General features: G+C 46.4%; 1 protein-coding gene across 3 annotated transcripts in view; it reads left to right on the plus strand.

Annotated features, from left to right (window-relative positions):
• The first annotated feature begins 1,592 nt into the window (after window positions 1–1,592).
• The window catches only part of SAMHD1 (SAM and HD domain containing deoxynucleoside triphosphate triphosphohydrolase 1), a 31,064-nt gene continuing 11,328 nt past the window's right edge, over window positions 1,593–21,328 (plus strand). Inside the window, exons 1-11 of one of the 3 annotated variants that reach the window (XM_035548129.2) lie at window positions 1,593–1,776; window positions 1,899–1,965; window positions 6,264–6,333; window positions 8,181–8,341; window positions 14,248–14,363; window positions 14,994–15,064; window positions 16,112–16,267; window positions 18,344–18,444; window positions 18,551–18,659; window positions 19,220–19,311; window positions 20,850–20,965. In XM_035548129.2, the coding sequence (XP_035404022.1) occupies window positions 1,593–1,776; window positions 1,899–1,965; window positions 6,264–6,333; window positions 8,181–8,341; window positions 14,248–14,363; window positions 14,994–15,064; window positions 16,112–16,267; window positions 18,344–18,444; window positions 18,551–18,659; window positions 19,220–19,311; window positions 20,850–20,965 (1,243 nt within the window). Of the gene's footprint in view, window positions 1,777–1,898; window positions 1,966–2,534; window positions 2,925–3,605; window positions 3,710–6,263; window positions 6,334–8,180; window positions 8,342–14,247; window positions 14,364–14,993; window positions 15,065–16,111; window positions 16,268–18,343; window positions 18,445–18,550; window positions 18,660–19,219; window positions 19,312–20,849; window positions 20,966–21,328 lie in introns of those variants that run through there. The other 2 variants (XM_035548130.2, XM_035548131.2) reach the window with 2 other exon arrangements.

Below are 21,328 nucleotides of genomic sequence, written 5' to 3' on the forward strand. Positions count from 1 at the left end.
CAATGAGGTGGAAAGAACAGGCTCCAGGTCATGACTGCTTTGCTGTGGACTTAGCAATTCTTCGACGGTCCTACCTTCAGGCAGACAAGCTTGAGTGTTTGTAGCACTGCTTCATGGAGCCCACCAAAACCAGGAATGTGCCAGTAGAAACCTGTAAAGTAAAAAAAAAAAATAAGACTCTACACAGAAATAATCGCTCTTTACCCTGTTTTCAAACGTGTGCTTTGTCAAAAGGTGTGAGACTACTTCATGTGGTCATGTTCCTTAACGGATCTAGCTTGTTCTTGTCTGCTAATGTTCTTTCTGAGAAGAGGCATATTTGCTCTCAGTAAGTGGGCCCTGCCCTCAGCCAGGCTGCTTCGTTTCGGACAGTGAGGGCTATTTGCTGATGGAAATCTCGGAAAGCCCCAGAGTGGGGTGGAAAGACAAAGGCAAATGAAAAACAGGCTGAGCACTAAGTGCACGTTCCTGGCAAGAACTAGAAAGTGAGAAAACAACACTCGCTTACAAAAGCAAATCGCTATAGTATGATGTAAGCTCTAAGACTTTGCAGGAAGCATAGAAAGGTTTTTTTGCTATTAAGTTTTTTGATTGTTCATTTTGCTGTGTCTGAATTGCGGTGTGATGAAAACATAGCAACTCCCAGAAGCGTGTTCTGGTGGTTTGATGGGGGCTAAATGCTTGGTGCCCACCAAGCCACTCTCTCACTGCCCTTCCTCAGCAGCACGGGGGGGGGAAACACAGTGAAAAAGCTCGTGGTTTGAGATTAGAAAGGGTAGATCACTGGATTTGGGCATCTTCAGAAGCATTGTTTGCAGGAATAACCATTTGCTAAATAGCGTTACAGCGCCATGTCTTTTGGGAGCATCTTTGTGGAGGTCGATGCCTGTGACTGAACTGGGTTTGGGACAATGAACCATCTGGTGTTGGTGCTGGATTGCGGGTATTTCTGTCTCGGTTCCTCACAGTAACCTGCCCTTGTGGGGGCAGCTCGCCAGGGCAGCTCTGCACGCCCCACGGATGCGCGGGCTCGATCGAAGCTTGATGTGGAAGGCGGCTCCTTCCAGACAGCAGCCCCCTGCGTCGGATGCTGGAGAGACGGCCTGGGCAGTAAGGGGCCGCCGTGCACTTGGCCTTGATGGGTGCTCCCCGATCCAGCCTGGCACCAGGGCAGAGGCTGCCGCGCACCTCAGCAGCACCCCAGGGTGCCGGGACCGGGCCGGAGCAGGGCACCGGTGCCCGCGCTGACCGGCAGCTTCAGCGGAGGGGGCGGCAGGGGCGCTCTGCGCTGGCGCCCCGGCCTCCCGAGACCCCCGGGCCCGGCCCCGCCGCCTCGGCTGGGTGCGGGGTGCGGGGGGGCCGCTCCCTGCGGGGGGGCCCCTCTCGGCGGGGCGGGGCGGGGGCAGCGGCGGGCGCCACGCGGCGCTTCCCGCCCGCGCGCGTAGAGGCGGCCGGCGGCGGCGACGGCGTCAAGGGGGGGCCGCATGGCCGGGGGCCGCGCCGCGCTGACGTCACGGCGGCGTCCGTGCCCCCGCGGAGCGCGGGGCGGCGGGTGCGGAGCGGAGCGGGCGCTGCGCCTGCGTGGCGGCGCGATGGGCAGCCCGGCGGCGGGCTGGGCCGCGGCCCCCGCCAAGCGCGCGCGGCTCCAGGGCTCGGCCGAGGGGCCCGGCGGCCCCGTCGCCGACGGCGACCCGCGGCTGTGGGACACGGAGCGGCTCTGCCAGCACCTCTCGCGCAGCGGCGTGGGCGAGCCCAGCCTGCTGCGCCGCTTCCGAGGTAACGGCGGCCGGGCCGGGAGGGGGGGAAGGAGGGAAGGGGGGGCGGCGGCGGCAGCGGCGCTCCCCGCGCCGCTCACCGCGCCGCTCACCGCGCCGCTCACCGCGTGCTTGTCCCCGCAGAGAGCGGCGTCACCGGGGCCATGCTGCTGGACCTGCCCGCCTGCGCCTTGGAGGTCACGCGCGTCTGGTGAGAGGGGCGCGGGGCGGGCGGGCGGGGGGGTGCCGCGGCCGCGAGAAGCCCGACGCTCCCGGCGAAGCTCCGTGGGGGTTCCCGAAGCGGCCCTTGAAGCCTGAGCGGGACGCGCGCCGCGAGCGCCCGGCTTTTCCTGAGGGTTTACTCTCGGCAGCGAGCGATCGCCGCGCTGAGCCCGGGAGCGGCGCTGGCGCAGGGCTCCGAGGGGGCACCGGCTGCCGGGGCGTCCCCCGTCCCCGCGGGCAGAGCCTGGGCGCTCACATTCTGACCTCGCGACGGTTGCTCGGGCTTTAATCTTTGCTGCGCTCGCTGCCCTAGGGTGGGTTGTTAAGAAGAAGGAGGCAGCGGTGTGCCCCCGCGAGGCAGGGGCCGGCGGGGGAGCCTTGCCTCCGGTGTGGAGCCCGGGGCAGCGGGGCGCCGGCTTCAGCACCGCCGGCACTGCCCTCAGCAGTGAGGGGAGCGGCAGCTCCTGCAGCCCTGGTCCTTGGTCAGGTGGTAAATGTGCTTTCTTGCTCTCCGGAAACAGAAGGGAAAATAAAGGTCTGACGTGTCTGAGGGGCCTAGCTGCATCCTGGGGTCTTCCTCCTCCGCATATCTCCGAATCCTCTGCTCCTCTCACGTTATTTTCTATTGTTGTGGTTAGCGGTACCAAGGCAGTTCCCTGTGTGGTTATTTGGCAGGCGTGCACAAGTGCAGGGCTGTGCTTGCGTGTGGAGGACTTTAAGCATGTTGGCGTGTGGGTTGGCTGCTTGGAGGCAAGGCTACCAGAGCTGACAGTGTGCTGAGGATGAAGGGCCCCATCTCTACGATGTCCAGAGATTTGGCTGGAGAAGAGCGCTGTCAGCTTGAGAAGGGTGCGCTCAGAGAGGGAGCGTCTGGGTGTGTCCGCTGGCGGGAAAGGAGAGCCCGTGTGGCTCAAGGTGACAAGGCAGAAGGGTCGTGCTTTGGCGGAGGTAAGATGTTGGCAGGAGTCAGTATTAAGATGGTTTTGGGTTTTGCGAGAACGGTTTTAACTTTAAGCCTGCAGGTAGGAATAGTGTGGAATCACAAGGAAGGTGGCTAAAGGCTTAGTTTCTGTTGCCAAAGGCATTTGTGTAGCTGAAAGAACAAGCAGAGAGTGGTTTCTGTTTATACACCACCGGGGGGCTGGTTGCTTTTAGTACCTTGGTGCCTGTTTGAGCATCAAGTGCCCATACTGGGTGCCTGTATGTACAGGACAGACAGAGGCTGCTCCAAGGCTTCTCGGAAGCGTGTAGGTCGAGTCCTGTTGGTGCAGTGTGTACCCAGGCACGACGGTGTGGAGCCAAACGGCCATGAATAGCTCCCAGTCGGTGCAGAAATTGGATGGGGTGTATGGAATGATGTGTTGGCAAGTTTTGTACTGTAAGGTGTTTAGTTCCATGCAGCCTGACATCTTGATTCTGTTGAGCTGAAAATATTGTCAGTTGGATGAGAAATTGCTAGAGCTGTTTGCTTTTTTTTTTTTTATAACTTCTGCTTGGCTTTGCAATGAAGAGTGATCTTTCCTGTGCTTTTTTCCATTGCATGCCATGTCCTCCAATAACTTTAATAATTTCTCTGTGTCAGACCAGTAATGACTGCACACTTATAGTATAGTTCCCTGTCATTCTCAGACATACAGAGAGGAGAAGTTGGGACAGCAGGGGACTGGAGGCTGAGCTAGGGGTTGTCTACGCATTCTCCTGCTCCTAGAAGTGGATGTTCTGTGCAGAATGAGGTATGGTGCACATTAAACATAGGTGGTGAGTGAGGCTGTCTGGTTGACATCTCTGGAATAGTTCAGTTCCTAATGGGTGCAGTAGAGGGGCTGTGGGTTTTTTTCTTCCTTGTTTGTGGTGCAAGGGAGGGCATGGGTGAAGCAGGAAAGGGTGGAGGGGAATGAATGGGGAAATGGCAGTCTTCACCCTTTCAAAGACAGCTGCTTTAAGGGCAGTTTGAAGAACTACATCAGCCACACCCTGAGAAAACTGTATTAAAATATGATTTGTTTGTAATCTTCTGGTTGAGACAGTCCTATCGTGTAGGCACAACGTAAACAACTCCTTGCTGTTGTTCTTTCTCTGGAGATCACTAAAGAGCTCTTTGTGATTTTATGCTCACCGTGACCGTACTGGCCATATGCTTTGTCTTCGGGAGTCCAAGCCCCAAAGTGGGGTCAGCATTCCTGGAGGCAGGAGCCAGCGACTGGTAGGTAGGTCAGGCATGGACTTTCCTGCCTCTGTAGCATCCATCTGCAGCACCAGTCTGGCCGGGGGCACCTCCATCAGATTTGTCCTACAGTGTAGAGAGCTGTGTTAGCAATGTGTAATACAGCCCTGCTAGAGGTGAGTTTCTGGAGGGAGGAAAAAAAAAAAGCACATCTGGCTATGTTCTTTGTGGACAACATTTGCACAGGTAGTTGTGTAACAAACTACAGTGTAAATAGCACGGATGTGTCCTTTGCTCTTTCTGTAGCTGCAGTCACTTCTCAAGTAGTAGTGGGTAGATGCCCATGTGCCATCCCCCGTACGTACCTGATAATTTTCCAGTGAATATTCTCCTTGCTTCTGAATTTCTGTGGCATTTAAAAGAACAGTCAGGTGCTTCCAACCAACAGACTGTGCCACGTACTCAGCACTGGGAGGAAAAGTGCTGTCCCTTGCTTAATGCTCGGTACTGCTTTGCATTGCCTCACCTTCCCGTAAATGTGACTAAGTTCAGGTACTCTGTGTCACCCAAAATGTCCTGTTGAGCAGTTGTTATCTGATGGCATGGCTGTCTGATGGTGTCAGTGTACCTCCTGCTGCATTATGGCTCTTTCAAAAACATGATTGTGGCATTTGATCAGCGTTACTAGCATGCTTTTAAGTGATAACCCCCAAAGACCCCTCAGCTGTATTTACTAAAGTGGGGGGTCATCTTTTTACATCAGGTTTGGTGTTTAAAATCTGAACTGTCCTGAACTGTTTTTGAGGGTGGTGCTTGGTTACCACCCAAAGCATTCATCCTGTCCAAGTTAGCCAGACACGTAGTTGCAAAGGTTATGTGTTTCTTACAGACAGCAGTTGAATGTCCTTGGTCCCGTTTTCTGGACAGACCTCAAAGAGCTGTTGCAATTGCGTTTCCTGGGAGCATGAAGATAGATATGTGCAAGCTTCAGTTTTGGTGGCTGCAGAAGAGTTCCTCTGCTCTTCCACCATGCCCAAGTTCTTCATCTTATCATAGCAGGGAAGGACAGGCATATGCAGGTGGTCCTCCTCTTGTCTTCAGTTTTAGCTGTTTACTTTTGCCCTGTAAATAGTGGCCTCGTTCAGGAACTCCCCTGTAATTATCTGAGACTTTGTGACCATTCCTACAGGTTGAGCTGCTCGAGGTGTGAAGTAACATGCTGGTCTGAGCGTCACTGCCAGTGCTTTTATCTTGCTCGCGAGCAGAAGCAGCTGAAGGCTTGCAAGTGACAGCAGCACAGGCTGCAGCCAAGAACTCCTCTGCTGGGGACAGGGATATAAACTGGTTAAAACAAACAAAAAAACTCACCAGGAGCTCAGGCGTCATATGCATTTAATATTTTTATGGACTGTGAATTATTAAATGATTGAGATGAAAATATTCAGTGCATCTGGCTGTATTTGTTTTTGTTAATAGTTGACATTTTTTGTTATTAATTTCTGTTAAACTTTAAATTCAAAGACTGATGTAAAGCTGGACTCAGAGTGGTTAATTGCTGAAGAGTGCAAAAGGTAACAAACTGTGTTTTCTAGTGGTAAAGTGTTTGCTCTTGTACTGAGGCTGAAACCAGTTTGCTCAAGGACGAAACTTGCAGACAGAGTTAACAGAAGTGGGTGTAATGAAGTGTATTATCTCTTCCTCAGGACTTGTCTGTCTGTGTTCTAAGTCTTCTGTGACTACAGCAGAGTGCTCTATTGAAGGTTTATGCATATATCATGAAGGAGACCTTTAATGGTTTATTAAAAATGACAGCAAAATATCTTTATGAACTATAAGAATTGGTTCTTAGCAAAATTGCATCTTCTATGCTTCCGTGGTTCAGTACACTTATACTGCTTTACAGACAACTTCTGTGGTATTTATTCTCTTCCTTGTCTATTTGACTTCAGAAGGATAAATGCTTTCAGTATTTTTATGAAAAAGCCACAAAAACATGTATTTCCATAAAAGAGTTAATGCACATCAGAGTAATATGAACTCACACAAGTAATTCCATATATACTGTCAAGGAAAATACCTAGCAAACTTTGCTCTCAAATAATCTGTTATTCTTCTATTTCTAGCCTCCCAGCTGAGAGATTGAAGGTGCTCGCCTGCCTGAACAAACTGAGACAGACAGTGGACGTAATGAAGGTAACGGTGGTGCTGCCTGGGGGACCTTGCTGGCACTTGAAGCGATCTGTCTTTGTCTTTCTGCTTCCCCTCCTGTTGCCCTGCCAGCCAGCGCTGCAGTGGTGCTTTTCCTTTGCAGGGCAGCACGCTCCAAGCCCTTCTTCTCGATAGTCAGTGTTCTTTCAAAAACCATGTTAACCAGAAAAATTGTTATAATCAGCAGCTAAGAGCTTGATGTGGGCACCTGGTGGTTGTGGGAGATTGGATGAGCAAATCAGCTGCTGTTTGAAATGTGAGAAGCTCTCCTTTCACGTCTTCTGTCTTGTGGAGTGTCCCCTTCTTGGTTTTTGTTAGTTTAGCCTCAGGTCTGTGTTAACAGACTTCTTTTTGCTTCCACTGCTTGTGGTGTCTGACAGTTTCTCACAGTGGTGTGTGTTAGTTTAACCCAGGCCAGGACAGCCCATCAGCACACATCCCTCTGTTGTCTGTGCATCTGACTGCAGCACTGCCAGTTTGGAGTAGAGAGAACACAGAAAAAAACTTATTTGCCTTAGTATTTTACTGAGATAAGTGTATCATGAAATGGCTTTATGTTCTCTTCTGATGCAAGGATTAATTCTATGTGTTTATGTTACTGTAGAAGTCATTGAGTCATTGTTCAGATAATGCAAACCTAGAGGTAATCAGGGAGTACTTCAGATTTTGTCTTGGGTTTTGTGTTTTCTTTTATGAGAAAGACTAGAATCATAATTTCCACCCTGCAAAATCTCACTTGGTTTAAAAAAAACAAAACAGTGTCAAGCCAGACACTTCTTACTGGGTATTGAGAGCAGCCCTGAGGAGAAGGACTTGAGAGTGTTGCTTGATGAGAAGCTCAACACGAGCTGGCAAATGTGAGTTTGCAGCCCAGAAAGCCATCTGTATGCTGGGCTGCATCAAAAGCAGTGTGGCCAGCAGGGCGTAGGGAGGGGATTCTCCCCCTCTGCTCTGCTCTCTTGAGACCCCACCTGGAGCCCTGTGTTCAGCTCTGGGGTCCCCAGCACAAGAAGGACATGGACCTGTTGAAGTGAATCCAACGGAGGGCCATGAGAATGATCAGAGGGTTGGAGCACCTCTTCTATGAAGGCTGAGAGAGCTGGGGCTCTTCTGCCTGGAGAAGAGAAAGGTCCGGGGAGACCTTATAGCAGCCCTGCAGTACCTAAAGGGGCTACAGGAAAGCTGGGGACGATTCTTTGTCAGGCAATGTAGCGGTAGGACCAGGGGTAATGGCTTTAAACTAAAAGTGTGCAGGTTTAGAATAGATATAAGGAAGACATTCTTCACTCAGAAGGTGGTGAGGCACTGGCACAGGTTGCCCAGAGAAGCTGTGGATGCCCCATCCCTGGCAGTGTTCAAGGCTATACTGGATGGGGCTTTGGGTAGCCTGGTCTGGTGGGAGGTGTCCCTGCCCATGGCAGGGGCTTAGAACTGGGTGATCTTTAAGGTCCCTTCCAACCCAAACCATTCTATGATCCCAGACGTGTATTGCAGTACCTTCCTTTAAGTGGAATAACAGATGTAGCTAGACAGTGGTTTTCTCAAGTGTTAAATATTGGAATTAAACAAATGCAAGTAATGCTTTTAGAGATTTTTGTCTGGAATTCCCTCGCCACCTGAAATGCACAGCTTTGTCTTTCCTGATGTCATGCCTAAGTAATCTTTATACAGGATAGACAGGATATGCCCCTTTTAAAGGTGAAATCAAGAAATCACCAATACCACCTCTCCCACCAAATACCTGACCCTACTAGATACCCTTTACCTTTGTGCCTGTTTGTTTTCAAAGTCATATTTTAAATGTTGATTGCATTGTTGCTCGGCTTTTGTAGGTTTTTAATGATCCAGTTCATGGGCATATTGAAATGCACCCTCTTCTTGTTCGCATCATTGACACACCTCAGTTTCAGCGCCTGCGATACATTAAGCAGCTGGGTGGCACTTACTTTGTTTTTCCAGGAGCCTCTCACAACCGCTTTGAACACTCTTTAGGGTAAGGTAACATAGTCTTGTATGCATGTCTCTTGTATTTGTGTTTCCCTGAGATTGGTTCCACTGGTGTGGAGTGCCAGCCAAGGTACATTATTTAGCTTTGAGGGTTTATGAAGACTGTTGCGGTGGCATTTTCTGTCACATGAATCTGTCTATCATTCGTGATTATAGGCTGTTCTCTTGGACCTCATTTACTAAAGAGAGATAAAGAAACTCCCAATATGGATCAATGCTTTCCGCCTTTCTTTTCCTTCTGGTAATGCTAATTAGAGACTGAGTGCTGTGTGTTCTCCCCAGCTGAAAATTGAGTTTAAAAGCATAAGCCTGGGAAGAGTACTGAGGCTGCTATAAATGACCTGTCAGACAGATGCAATCCTCTTAGATTTCCCAGAACAGATAAAATGGGCTTTAGTTGTAATGTTTGCATTTGTAGTTAAGTGTGCTTCATGCAATCGATGCCAAATTGTCAGGCTGTTAGCAGTAATATAAGTTAAAGAGAAACAGGTCATGGATGTGAGGATTTCCAGGGTGTTGCTAAATCATTCGCACTCCACAAAAATGCCAATTAATGAAAAGTTTAGGCTTGTTTTGAAGGTATATCCCAAGGTGCAAAGAAATTGAACTTAATCGATGTTTTTATTTAGGTGATCTGGCCAGCCTAAACTTGCTTTTGTAGTACTGAAGTCTGGCCACTGCCCCCCATGATGCTAACAAGATGTAAATGACTATTGCAAAAGGATCACATCAGTAAGGCAGAATTGAATTGACTGTATCTGATGAGTCTGAAGAGAAAAAACACAAGGAGTATTAACAAATCATACAAACCAGAAACCTGAAAACTCCAGTTGTAGCAACAACCTTTTCTTTCAAACGGTTCAATTAATTCATATAGATAAACTTAGGACAGTTATTCTCAACTTGTATATGGTTTTGAAGACTTCTATAGGGTTAAAATAGAAGAGAGGGGGCTTTGTGTACTTACTGGCACTGTAAGAACAAAAATAAAAAAACAGCAAAATTTTGTCTAATAAAAGATAGAATACAACAGCTTGGTTGGAAGGGGCCTTCAAAGATCATCTAGTCCAACTCTCTGACCTCTTCAGGGCTACCCAAAAGTTAAAGCACAGTAACAACTGCATTGCCCAAATGCCTCTTGAACACTGACAGGCGTGGGGCATCAACCACCTTGCTAGAAAGCCTCTTCCAACCTTTGGCCACCCTCACAGTCCAGAATATTTTCCCGATGCCCGGTCTGACCCTCCCCCGGCACAGCTTTGTGCCCTTTCCGCACATCCTGCCATCGGTCCCCAGGGGACAGAGACCGGCACCTCCTCGGGAAGCCGCAGAGAGCAGCGAGGTCGCCTCTTGGCCTCCTTTCCTCCACACTGGACCACCCAGGTGCCCTCAGCCACTCCTCACAGGACAGGCCTTCCAGCCCCTTTTCCAGCTTTGTTGCCCTCCTCTTTCAAGGACCTTAACATCTTTTTCGTACTGTGGGGCCCAGAGCTGCACACAGTATTCCAGGCGAGGCCCCACCAGCAGAAAACAGAGGGACAATCGCCTCATTTGACCGGCTGGCTGGGCTGTGTTTAATGCACCCCAAAATGCATTTTTTTTCTCCCCCTTGGCTGCCAGGGCTCGCTGCTGGCTCGTGCTGAGCTGCTGTCCCCAGCACCCCCAGGCCCCATCCAGCTGAGCTGCTCTCCAGCCACGCGTCTCCCAGGCTGTGCCCGTGTCCGGCACTGCTCCGTCCCAGGGGCAGCACCCGGCCTTTCCCTTTGTTGACTGCCCAATGCTCCCATCTCTCCAGATCCCCCTGCGAGGCCTCTGCAGGGAGTCAGCAGCACCTCCCAGTTCAGTGCCATCGGCAGACTTGCTGAGGACCGTCCCACTCCTGCCGGCAGATCGCTGATAAAGATGTTGAACAGGCCTGGCCCTAGAAATGAGCCCCGGGGAACGCTGCTGGTGATCGGCCACCAGCCAGATGCAGCCCCATTCGCTAGGGCCCTGTGAGCTCTACCATCGAGACAGTTCATCACCCAGCATAGTGTGAAACCAGTTGTCACAGCTATTGTTTAAAGAACAGCTTTGTTCTCTAAGTGCTTTTCAGTATCCCCCAGGACAATCTTCTCCACAACTTTCCCAGGGACTGAGGTTAGACTGACAGATCTATTGCTTTCTGGGTGTTCCCTCCTGCCCTTCTTGTCACTGGGTATAATGTCGGCCAGCTTCCAGTCAGCAGGGACCCCCCCAGACTCCCACGACCTTTGGTAAATTGCTGAGAGGGGTCCAACTCTAATATCCTCATATATCTAATAACTCCCTCAGTACTCTGTAATGAATCTCTGAGGCCCCATGGACTTACAGACATTGAGCTAATACAACTCAGATGTTACCTTCTGTCATAAAACTTTGTCTTGCTTTAAGATGTTCAGCAAGTGGAACTCTTGGAACTGTTGAGGCGAGTAGAAAAGGAAGCTGGGGTAGAGCTCATGAACACTTTACAGGACTGCTTGTCTTACATTCATTCCTGCTGTTTTTATATCGTGAGAACAGAGGGCCTATTCACTGAAATTAAATGAATAATAGGGAGTGAAATAATGTCCTGGTTTCAGTTAGGACAGAGTTAATTTTCCTCCTAGTAGCTGGTAGGGTGCTATGTTTTGGATTAGGATGAGAAGAGCGCTGATAACGTGCTGGTGTTTTGATTGTTGTAGAGCAGCGCTTACACCAAGCCAAGGACTTTTCAGCTTCTCGCTCTGTCCTGCTAGCGAGCAGGCTAGGGATGCAGCAGGAGCTGGGAGGGGACAGACCCAGGACAGCTGACCCAAACTGGCCAAAGGGGTATTCCATACCATCTGACGTCATGCTGAACAATATATAGGGGTGGCTAGCCGGGGGGGGGGCGGGGCCGGCTGCTCGGGGGTAGGCTGGGCATCGGTCAATGGGTGGTGAACAATTGCATTGTGCATCACTTGTTTCGTACACATTATTATTATTAATACTATTATTATTATTTTTCCTGTCTTAATAAACTGTCTTTATCTCAACTCACAGGCTTCACTTTCCTGTTTCTCTCCCCCATCCCAGAGAGGGAGGGGGGAGGGTGAGCGAACGGCTGTGTGGTGTTTGGCTGCCAGCCGGGCTAAACCACAACAGTCCATTTGGCGCCCAACGTGGGGCTCGAAGGGTTGAGATATCGACAGATTTGACCAGAGTGTGTTAAACTAAAATTGGTATAAGTATTCGACCTGCTTAATAGTTGCTAGTCACAATGTTGATTGCCTTAATCTCAAGTCTGCTGTGCCTGTTTCCGAAATTGAGTTTTATAGCACGTTACTTTCTGTATGTGCTCCCTGTCGTGCTGTTTATCTTTTCCGGGCCCTGGTTTAAGATTGTTATGGTACTGTGTGGTGTAACGATGGCTTATGAAATGATGAGATTTCTGGTCATGACTCTAACCTGGTATTTGTACTCAGCACTGTCGTCGACTCTATACTTCGGAAACCATATCTCAGAAACTATTAGCAATTACACCTATTGCCTTTTTTCATCAGTGAGTCGATCTGTGGAGGGGACAGGGGAAGATATTTTGTCATAAACTATTGTTAAAATAGGAAAAAAAGAGAACAAAATGCCTTTGTGACTGTTATGGACCGTTGCTTTTGCACTGACATAAAGTAAAAGGATGAGGCATAAGCTGAGGTGCTTCAGGAAACACACTGGCAATAATGTAATGAGCTCACAGAGTGAAGTTATTCCATGGCTGTCTGTTATGAAATATTACCATACTATATATATACATACATTATGAAATACTACTACTGCACCTACTGAGGCATCTGATATAGCCTCCTGTCAAATAAAGGAGTAAGACTACTTACTTGTGCGCTGAGGGAGCTGTCAGAGGTGATTGCCGAACTGCTCTCTATCATCTTTAAAATGTCCTGGAGAACAGGAGAGGTGCCTGAAGACTGGAGGATAGCCAATGTCACTCTGGTTTCCAAAAAGGGCAAGAAGGAGGATCTGGGAAACTACAGGCCAGTCAGTCTCACCTCTGTCCCTAGAAAGGGAACAGCTTGTTCTGGAGGCCATCTTCAAGCAATTGGAGGAGAAGAAGGTTATGAGGAGTAGTCAGCATGGATTCACCAAGGGGAAATCCTACTCGACCAACCTCGTTGCCTTCTATGACGGCATCACCAGCTGGGTAGATGGGGGGAGAGCAGTGGATGTCATCTACCTTGACTTCAGCAAGGCTTTTGATACTGTCTCCCATGACATCCTGCTAGCAAAGCTGAGAAAGTGTGGGACAGAGGAGTGGACAGTAAGGAGTGGGTTGAGAACTGGCTGACTGGCTGAGCTCAGAGGGTGGTGGTCGGTGGCACAGAGTCTGGCTGGAGACCTGTGACTAGCGGTGTTCCCCAGGGGTCGGTGCTGGGTCTGGTCTTGTTCAACATCTTCATTGACAACCTTGATGAGAGAATAGTGTCCGTCCTCAGCAAGTACGCCGATGACACAAAGCTGGGAGGAGTGGCTGACACGCCAAAAGGCTGTGCTGCCATTCAGCGAGACCTGGACAAGCTAGAAAGATGGGCAGGAAGAAACCAAATGAAGCTTAACAAGAGCAAGTGTAGAGTCCTGCACCTGGGAAGGAACAACTGGACGTATCAGTACAGGCTGGGAGATGACCTGCTGGAGAGGAGCTCTGCGGAGAAGGACCTGGGGGTCCTGGTGGACGACAGGTTGGCCGTGAGCCAGCAGTGTGCCCTGGTGGTCAAGAAGGCCAATGGGATCCTGGCGTGCATTAAAAGGAGCGTGGCCAGCAGGTCAAGGCAGGTGATCCTCCGCATCTACTCTGCCCTGGTCAGGCCTCACCTGGAGTACTGTGTCCAGTTCTGGGCTCCCCACTACAAAGAAGACAGGGATCTCCTGGAAAGAGTCCAGCGGAGGGCCACAAAGGTGATACGGGGCCTGGAGCACCTCCCCTGTGAGGAAAGGCTGAGAGACCTGGGTCTGTTCAGCCTGGAGAAGAGAAGACTGAGGGGGGATCTTATCGATGTTTATAAATACCTGAAGTGTGGGAGACAGAGGGATATGGTCAACCTCTTTTCAGTGGTCTGTGAGGACAGGACAAGTGGCAATGGCCACAAAATGGATCACAGGAAGTTCCGCACCAACATGCGAAAAAACTTCTTGACAGTGAGGGTGGTGGAGCACTGGGACAGGCTGCCCAGGGAGGTTGTGGGGTCTCCTTTTCTGGGGATATTCAAGGCCTGTCTGGACACCTACCTGGGCAGCCTGCTCTAGGGAACCTGCTTTGGCAGGCTGGGGTTGGAGTAGATGATCTCCCTAGGTCCCTTCCAACCCCTACAATTCTGTGGTTCTGTGTAGACTAGGTCAATCTGCTAGGGGAGTCTGTTTTCCCGTAGGGTTTTGCAGCCATAATGACTATAAGAAAGCAAATGTCTGCAAGGTTGGAAATACCTGAAGCTTTGCTTTAATTAAGGGGAGAATGCTGAGAATGTTTCGCTTCCAGTTTAAACTGAAGGCTGATTTTAACTCATGTGTTTATGGGAAAGAAGATGCAGGATCTGCTTAGACATGTCAGAGTACCATGTTAAGATACTGTTTCTTCCATGTTTTGGGCATGTTATCTCTTGCTTTTTTTGCATTCAGATGCGTTACTGTTGGCTAAAGCTCTACTACAGGAAAAAAAACTGTTTCTCTGATCATCTTGCAGGTCAGGTTTTCATTACGTGTTGTGTGCTATGTTTTAGACATGTTTTAGACAAGTCTGTGTCTTAAAGTAGCGAAATAGAATAGGTGAACTGTTCTTTTCCTGTTCAAGCTAAAATGCTATTGTATTCACTTCCTTTTATTTATTTATTTATTTTTGTCCTGCGACAGGGTGGGGTACCTAGCAGGATGCCTGGTTCGTGCACTGAAGGAGAGACAACCAGAATTGGATATAACCCAACGAGACATCCTCTGTGTAGAAATTGCGGGTCTTTGTCATGATTTGGGTGAGCGAGCAACAGTTGAGCTGGCTTGTTTCTCTTTGAAAGCTAACCTGAAGGAAGAGTTGGCTGTGAGAACCGAACGTGAGAGCTGTTTCAGGCTCCTCAGTTCATGACCATCTTCCAAGACAGGATTAATCTGTTCCTGTTTGGTTCAGAGTACCTCTGTAGAGGCAAATCCACTTGGTGAATATGTAGCCACTCTTAGCCAGTTTTTTGTGTTGTTTTCATACGGTGTTTTACAGTTCTTCCTCAGTGGTCAAGTGCTTCCTTCCATGATGTCCTCAAGTCTCTCAAAACCTCCAGTAACATCTCAGAGAGAAAATTAGTGGCCCTTTCAAAATTTGTTATTCATTTATAACGCTGTTTATTTTCTTCAGAGCTGGTACAGAGCAATTAACGTACTCAGTGTTACTGCAGTACTTTCCTGTGGTCTCAGTAATGGAACCATCTATGTTAAGTGCAGTAGTACTTAAGGTGATGTGTTAGTGAGGTGTACTTGCTGTAGTTGAATCTTCTTCATAGATGATGTCAAGATCAAATCAAATACAAGAGAATGCAGATCCTCAGCTTGCTCAAGATACTTTTATTGACAACCATGTCTCAGATTAAACCTGTGTAATCTTTATATCTAAGGTCACGGACCGTTTTCACACATGTTTGATGGAAGATTTATTCCACTCGCTCGTGAAGGTTCGAAGTGGAAGGTAGGCATTTCAATACTAAAGTAAAAAGAGAGAACTCACATTCTTAAAGGGAAGATAATTCATCTTTAAAGACTGCCAATGTTTGTGAGCATATAGTGACCATCATCTTATTGCATCGTTTTCATGGCATAACTGAAAAATAGAAAATTGTTTCATGGTCTTATAATGATTTTCTTGTTCCTTTGTTTGTTTGGGGAATATCTGCCCTGTTAGTGTGACTGTGAATGGATACAGCCTTACTAGTGAAATAGAGGTGTGATAAGTAAGTGGGGGCTGGTGACATTTGTCACCAGCATCTCCTCCCTGAAGGTGAAAATGCTCTTTTGAGCTGCTGTGTAATGTCTTGAGATGTGTTTGTGCAAGCATCTCCTCCACCACCTCTCACTGGGTGACACTGTGGAAAAAGAAATGTCTGGGTCTTGTCATTCCCTGTGGTGAGGTACTAAAGAGGCAGAACTCATTAGTGCTTCACTGATCATTTTAAGCCTGCGTCATACCTTAAAACATGTAGTGCTAGCTTTCTCCAGCATGTATTTTACAGATGTGAAACAACTGAGATGTTCCTTTTCAGTTTAAGATGTTGGTTCAAAGCCAGGATATTTTATACAGTGTTTAGAATATAAACTTTTTGAAACTTTGGACAGTTTCAAGGGTTGTTTTCTCTTAACAAAATGTTAACGCAGTCCTTTCAGGTTTTTGTCAGCTATTAAATACTAGGAAAATCAGCTGAGTAAACTTGTTAATTTACTGCACAGCAGACTTGGTTAGTGTTTTTGTTTGTTTGTTTGTTTTTGTTTTTTACATTGTAACAGTCACTGCTGTTTGTTAAAAATGTATAATTAAGTGTTCTCAGTGGAAGAGCTTGTTTCTGGACTCTGTAGACAGGGTGTTTTCCTGTTGTGTAGATACAAAATGAACAGAAAATGACCCAAGTGCTGCGCTTTCACATTCCCATGCTCAGGTGCCCTTCCAGGGTTAGGAGAAAGCTGTGTCACCACAGGAAAGGTGCATGAACTTTGTAGTGTAACGTTCAGGTATTTTTCACAGCACGAAACTGCTTCTGTTGAAATGTTTGAGCACTTAATCACATCCAATAGACTAGAAGAAGTCATGAAGTCATATGGTCTTGTCCTGGAAGAAGATATGACCTTCATCAAGGAACAAATAGGAGGGCCTATAGATGAAAACATTTCTGAGAAATCGGTGAGTCACTGTATTTCTAGTGTGGTTATTCCAACAAATGTCTTACATTTTACTAAGAGAGGAGATAATTTTTGCTTTTCGTACAATTTATTTTCTACATTTTTGTGAAGACTCAGTAAATTCTGAGAATCCTTGCAGGAGGGATTCTAGAGAAGAGCACTATTTTATTTTTTTTCCTTAGGTGGTAGTTTTGCTATGTTATGTGCTCACATCTTCCTGTAGAGTTCTTGCCTCAAAGTCTTCAGATTAGAGGAAATGCATTTACTGGATGCATTGAAGGTGCTGGTGATGAGGTCATGTTTTTAAGTGGCCATACAAAGAAAACACAGTTTAGGTTAACAATCCAATAATGGATAACAGAACTGAGAACTGGCAGAGATGAGGCAGTGAGTGATGCAAAGCACAGCCCAATTATATGGTGAGTGCCAGAGCCTCATTATCTTTGATGACAGTAGCAGAATGTTTGGATTTGTTGTAGTAACACATACAGAGGCAGGGATAAGGCTTGAAGAAATGGCTTGCCTCGAGACAAGGAAGAAGAGATTGTCATTAATCATCTTTGTAACTCTATAAAAGAATCAGGTCATCACTCTTCATTTTACAGCTCTTGTCATCTCTTCAAGGATATCCATTCAGTTGCTACCATAATTAAGAGCCCACCAGTGGGAGATCTGTCATGACAGTCTTGGCCTAATAAAAATTTGCATGTTGTCCCAAGCATCACCCATAAATGTTAGCACTTACCAGTTATTTTCTCTTGTATTAGTGTGTAGTGCTACCATGTGTACTGGAGTGCTCCGATGACAAAGCATAGGGAACTTGGCATAAAAAAACTCAGTCCGAGATCTAACAGGAAGGCAATACGGACAGCCATGCAAGTCCATTTTACCCATCTGCAGTCATCTGAACACAAAACTTGCTGCCTGCTGCTACCATTGATCTTGGACCAAGTTCTTGTCCATTGTCTATTTTTTCTTATTTGGACTTTATGCCTACTTTCCAGCAGAATAACGGGAAAAGGAATGTCAAATGTGATATGTGCCAACTTGGACATCCTCCTGGTGTTAGGTTGCAGTTTTCTGCTGGAGGTCATTTGGGTTGTCATGGTCTTAGCAGAGCACAGGCTCTTGGTTGATGAGTACCTGTGTTGTGATGATGTCACCTTGCAGTAGGCCATCTGGTCCTGACAAAAACAATGCATTTCTCAATTTTACTGTTGGGAGCTGCGCTCCTGATCATTGTCCCTGTAACAGAGCATTTTGTGATCAGTACAGAATATTTTTATGCCTGAAGTGCTCTCCTCCCACTGTTTACACATTTCCATTCTTATTCACATTAATTTTAATATATCTGCAACGCAGTTAAAATTAAAACTGTGTATCTGTTTATATATATCTTAGATAATCCCCCCCCCCCCCAAATTTCAAGGCCAGTTTATGACAATCTTTATTTAACTAGAGAATCATTAAATGTTCATGGAAATATTTATGTGCAATTTGTATTTTATTATTTTGGCGTTGATTTCCCGTTTGCCTCATGGCTGAATCATTCCTCATTTGTGGGCTAGGAGTTTAAGTAGCTGGCAGTTTGAACAATTATTTTTTAAAAAATCGAAATAATTGTTTTAAAAGTAAAAAAAACTTCTATAAAGTTGTATAGCTGATTGCAGAAATTGCAGAAGACTGCAAGACAGTGATGTGTGTGGGTTTAATTAATTCCCCTGAAGGTTAAGTAATTCCAACCTCTTCCCCTCTGTTGTTACGTGTTGTTTTTTGCATTTCAGAGCTCAGTTTCCTTTTAGTAGAATGGAAAATTAAGTACTTTTAGTGTACATGACTTTTGTTCTTCCGGATATTCTGGGAAATCATCTGCTTACACCCTTGTTCTGGATTTCTAATGCCCAGCATAGCTTTTGAAAACTCTTTTATTGTCTTTGTTCTTCATTAGTTTGGGGTTGGATGTTTACCGTAGGCAAGAAAAAATGTATTGGCACAGTCTTATAAAAATTATTCTGACATTGCTCGCACCATTTAATTTCTTGTTTCTGATTTTTCTTCTTGGTTCCTGTGTTATTAGTGGCCCTACCGTGGTCGACAAAAGGAGAAGAGTTTCCTGTATGAGATAGTAGCTAACAAAAAAAATGGCATTGATGTTGACAAATGGGATTATTTTGCAAGGTACAAATCTTACAGTTTCTGTTTTTATTAAATTCCTACTAAAACAATGTTGCAATATTTACAAGTATGAGCTCATTGTTAAGCATTTTCTGTGGAATGTTTTTAGGGATTGCCATCACCTAGGAATCCAGAATAATTTTGATTATAGGCGGTTAATTAAATTCACTCGTGTCTGTGAAGTAGAAAACCAGAAGCATATCTGTGCCCGTGACAAGGTAAGTAGTGTGCGTGAGCTGAGACAGCACTCAGTAGCAAAATACGTGCGAGGTGTATCAGCAGGTTGCAGACAGCTAAGGCACGGTAAAGCCAGCCTTGGGCAGGGTGGTGCAGCCACGTGCTGCATTGAAGGGGGCTGCCAGATGGATGCTCTGCAGCCCAAGAGGATGAAGTAGTTGCTGCTCTGGGAGCTGCTGGCAGAATTTACCGGTCTCGGGAGGGATGAGGCTACCCTCTGGAAGGGCACGTGGCAAGTCCTTCTGAGGGTGAGTAGATAATCGCCAATTGGGCATGGTCATGCTCTGCTATTCTGAACAAGACGTGAATGTGGGGCTTTTGAAGCAGCTAGAAGTGCTCTTCTCTGTCTGGGTTGTCTGGGGTCACTCTCAAGTCTCTACTCTTCCATGACTTGAGTCTATTTCAACATTTATAAATTGTGAAAAATAAGTATTCTGCTCTGCGGCAAATGAAAGGCATCAATTCGTTTGATTCCAAAATTGTTTTAGTTTTGCAATTGAGACAATGTGAAAAGTAAAAGATTTTTTTTTTTTTGATTCAGGAAGTTGGAAATTTGTATGATATGTTCCACACACGGAATTGCCTTCATCGACGAGCATACCAGCATAAGATTGGCAACATCATTGAAATAATGCAAGTATTATACATTCTTTTTTCTTGCACATCTTTTAATTTTTTTTGAAACTGTATATCCATTTGGAATCTTCAACTAATCCATAAGCTGTGACATACAATGAAAGTCACTGGGCTGTATGACCAAAATCTGGATCTGTTAGAGTAGGTCCAGAGGAGGTGCACGAGGATGGTCAGAGGGTTGGAGCACATCTCCTAGGAAGACAGGCTGAGAGAGCTGGGGTTATTTAGCCCCTAGAGAAGAGAAGGCTCTGAGGAGACCTTATACTGTATACTTACACAGTGCTTAGAGTGTCAAGAAGTCTGTAAATAATTAAAAATAATAAAAAAGCAACAACAACAACAAAAAGGCAAAAACAACAACAACAAAAGGAATTGGAGGTAGGGTTGGCCAGACAGCATTATCCTTCCACAGGAAATTCGACTAGAGGCAGATTAATAATGCCCTGAAGAAGCACTGGACCAAGTTGTAGTTCTGCTGTTTTAACTGCTGACAGCAGAATTTGAATCTTTATCTACATGTTAAAGAGAGTGCTTGTCTCAAACTGACTGGTTAACGTTAAGATTACTAGCAGACTAAAATAAGGAGCAAGCTTACCTGTCTTCGTGTAATGCCACAGCGGGAATTGTTCAGGATCAGTTTGGTTGCCTACCAGCATTTGTACTTCTCTTGATATCTATAGAAGTTTCCTGATAACGTTCTTTTTATTTTTTCTTCAAAAGCAAAGAAATACTGGTATCCCCAAATAATGGTCTTGGCTGCTGAGTAAGCATCTGCTGAGTTTGGAAAAAGCAATGTAGAGGGTTATACAATACAAGAATTACTTGTGAATGGTTTCATTTCACAATCTGCTGCTCATTGTGCAGTGGTTCTCTAGAGCAGTCAGTTACACTCTGGCTAAAAATCCTGAGGTTTGGTAGGACGTATGTGTAAGAAGTGAAACAGAACAGCCAAGAAATGTAGTTCTTGGCTTACCGTAATTATAGCAGCCTATCCAAGTGAGCATACAACCTAGAAATGACAGCAAGTGGTACTGAGAGCTTTGGAAAAACTTGACCTTTAGAGCATTAGGTTTTCCCAACTGAAAAAATACTGCACATACATGGGTTTTACCTTTATGAAGCTTTGTGTTCACTCTATTAACTTCTGGAGCAATAGGTCTGTAAAAAGGATGTGGTCATCTATGAGGTGGCCTCACTGCCGCTGACTGACCATCACTGTCTTGCAGGGTTCTGCAGCCATCTGAGCATTATCAAGCTCATAGTCTGAAGCAGAACAAAGTGGACTTTCACATTTCTTGAAATAAAGTTAAGGTCTGTTCTGAATCTGTTTTCAGTAAATGGAGAGACTCTGCTGAAATGTGCAATGTCAGCATGGAAATAGGACATATTGCAATGCAGTCAGGCTCTGCTGCACGTTTGGGATGCAGTTTAATTAGTTTCCTATTTATAGTGTGCTAAAGCATTTTTTTGTTTTGACTCTTAAGCAATAAAGTGTTTAAAGATGATACTGAAGTCTTACTTTTGCCTCAAACTAGGATTACAGAAGCCTTTCAAAAAGCAGACCGTTTTTTTGAAATAGAAGGCTCTAAAGGAAAATTGTACCGGATTTCTACAGCAATGGAAGACATGGAAGCCTACACTAAGCTAACTGGTAAGCATTCTCAAAAATTTTTTAAAGTGACAGAACACGAGTGTTTGTTAGAATAGGACTATTTTTTCTAGTTTGTAGAACCGTTGGCAGAGTGGGTCCTCGCCCATGATGAGGATTCTTCAAGTACTGCTTTTGTGCACAGATGGTAGGTCAGACCTGAAACTCTCTGTGCTCTCACATCTTGCTGAGAGAGCAAAACCTCCTAGCTTAGTTTACTTTTATGTTTGTGGTGAGAGAGAGGTGCACCAACTTTTGATATTCTGCACGCATTCAAATCTAGATTACTGTGAGCAGTGCTGTCAGGCAGTCATGCCTGTGCCCTAGGTTTGTTGTACTTGTTACAAGTGGGATGTAGGTCAGTTC

This window comes from Cygnus atratus, chromosome 16 (genome assembly GCF_013377495.2).
Source record: "Cygnus atratus isolate AKBS03 ecotype Queensland, Australia chromosome 16, CAtr_DNAZoo_HiC_assembly, whole genome shotgun sequence".
Taxonomy (NCBI): Eukaryota; Metazoa; Chordata; class Aves; order Anseriformes; family Anatidae; genus Cygnus; species Cygnus atratus.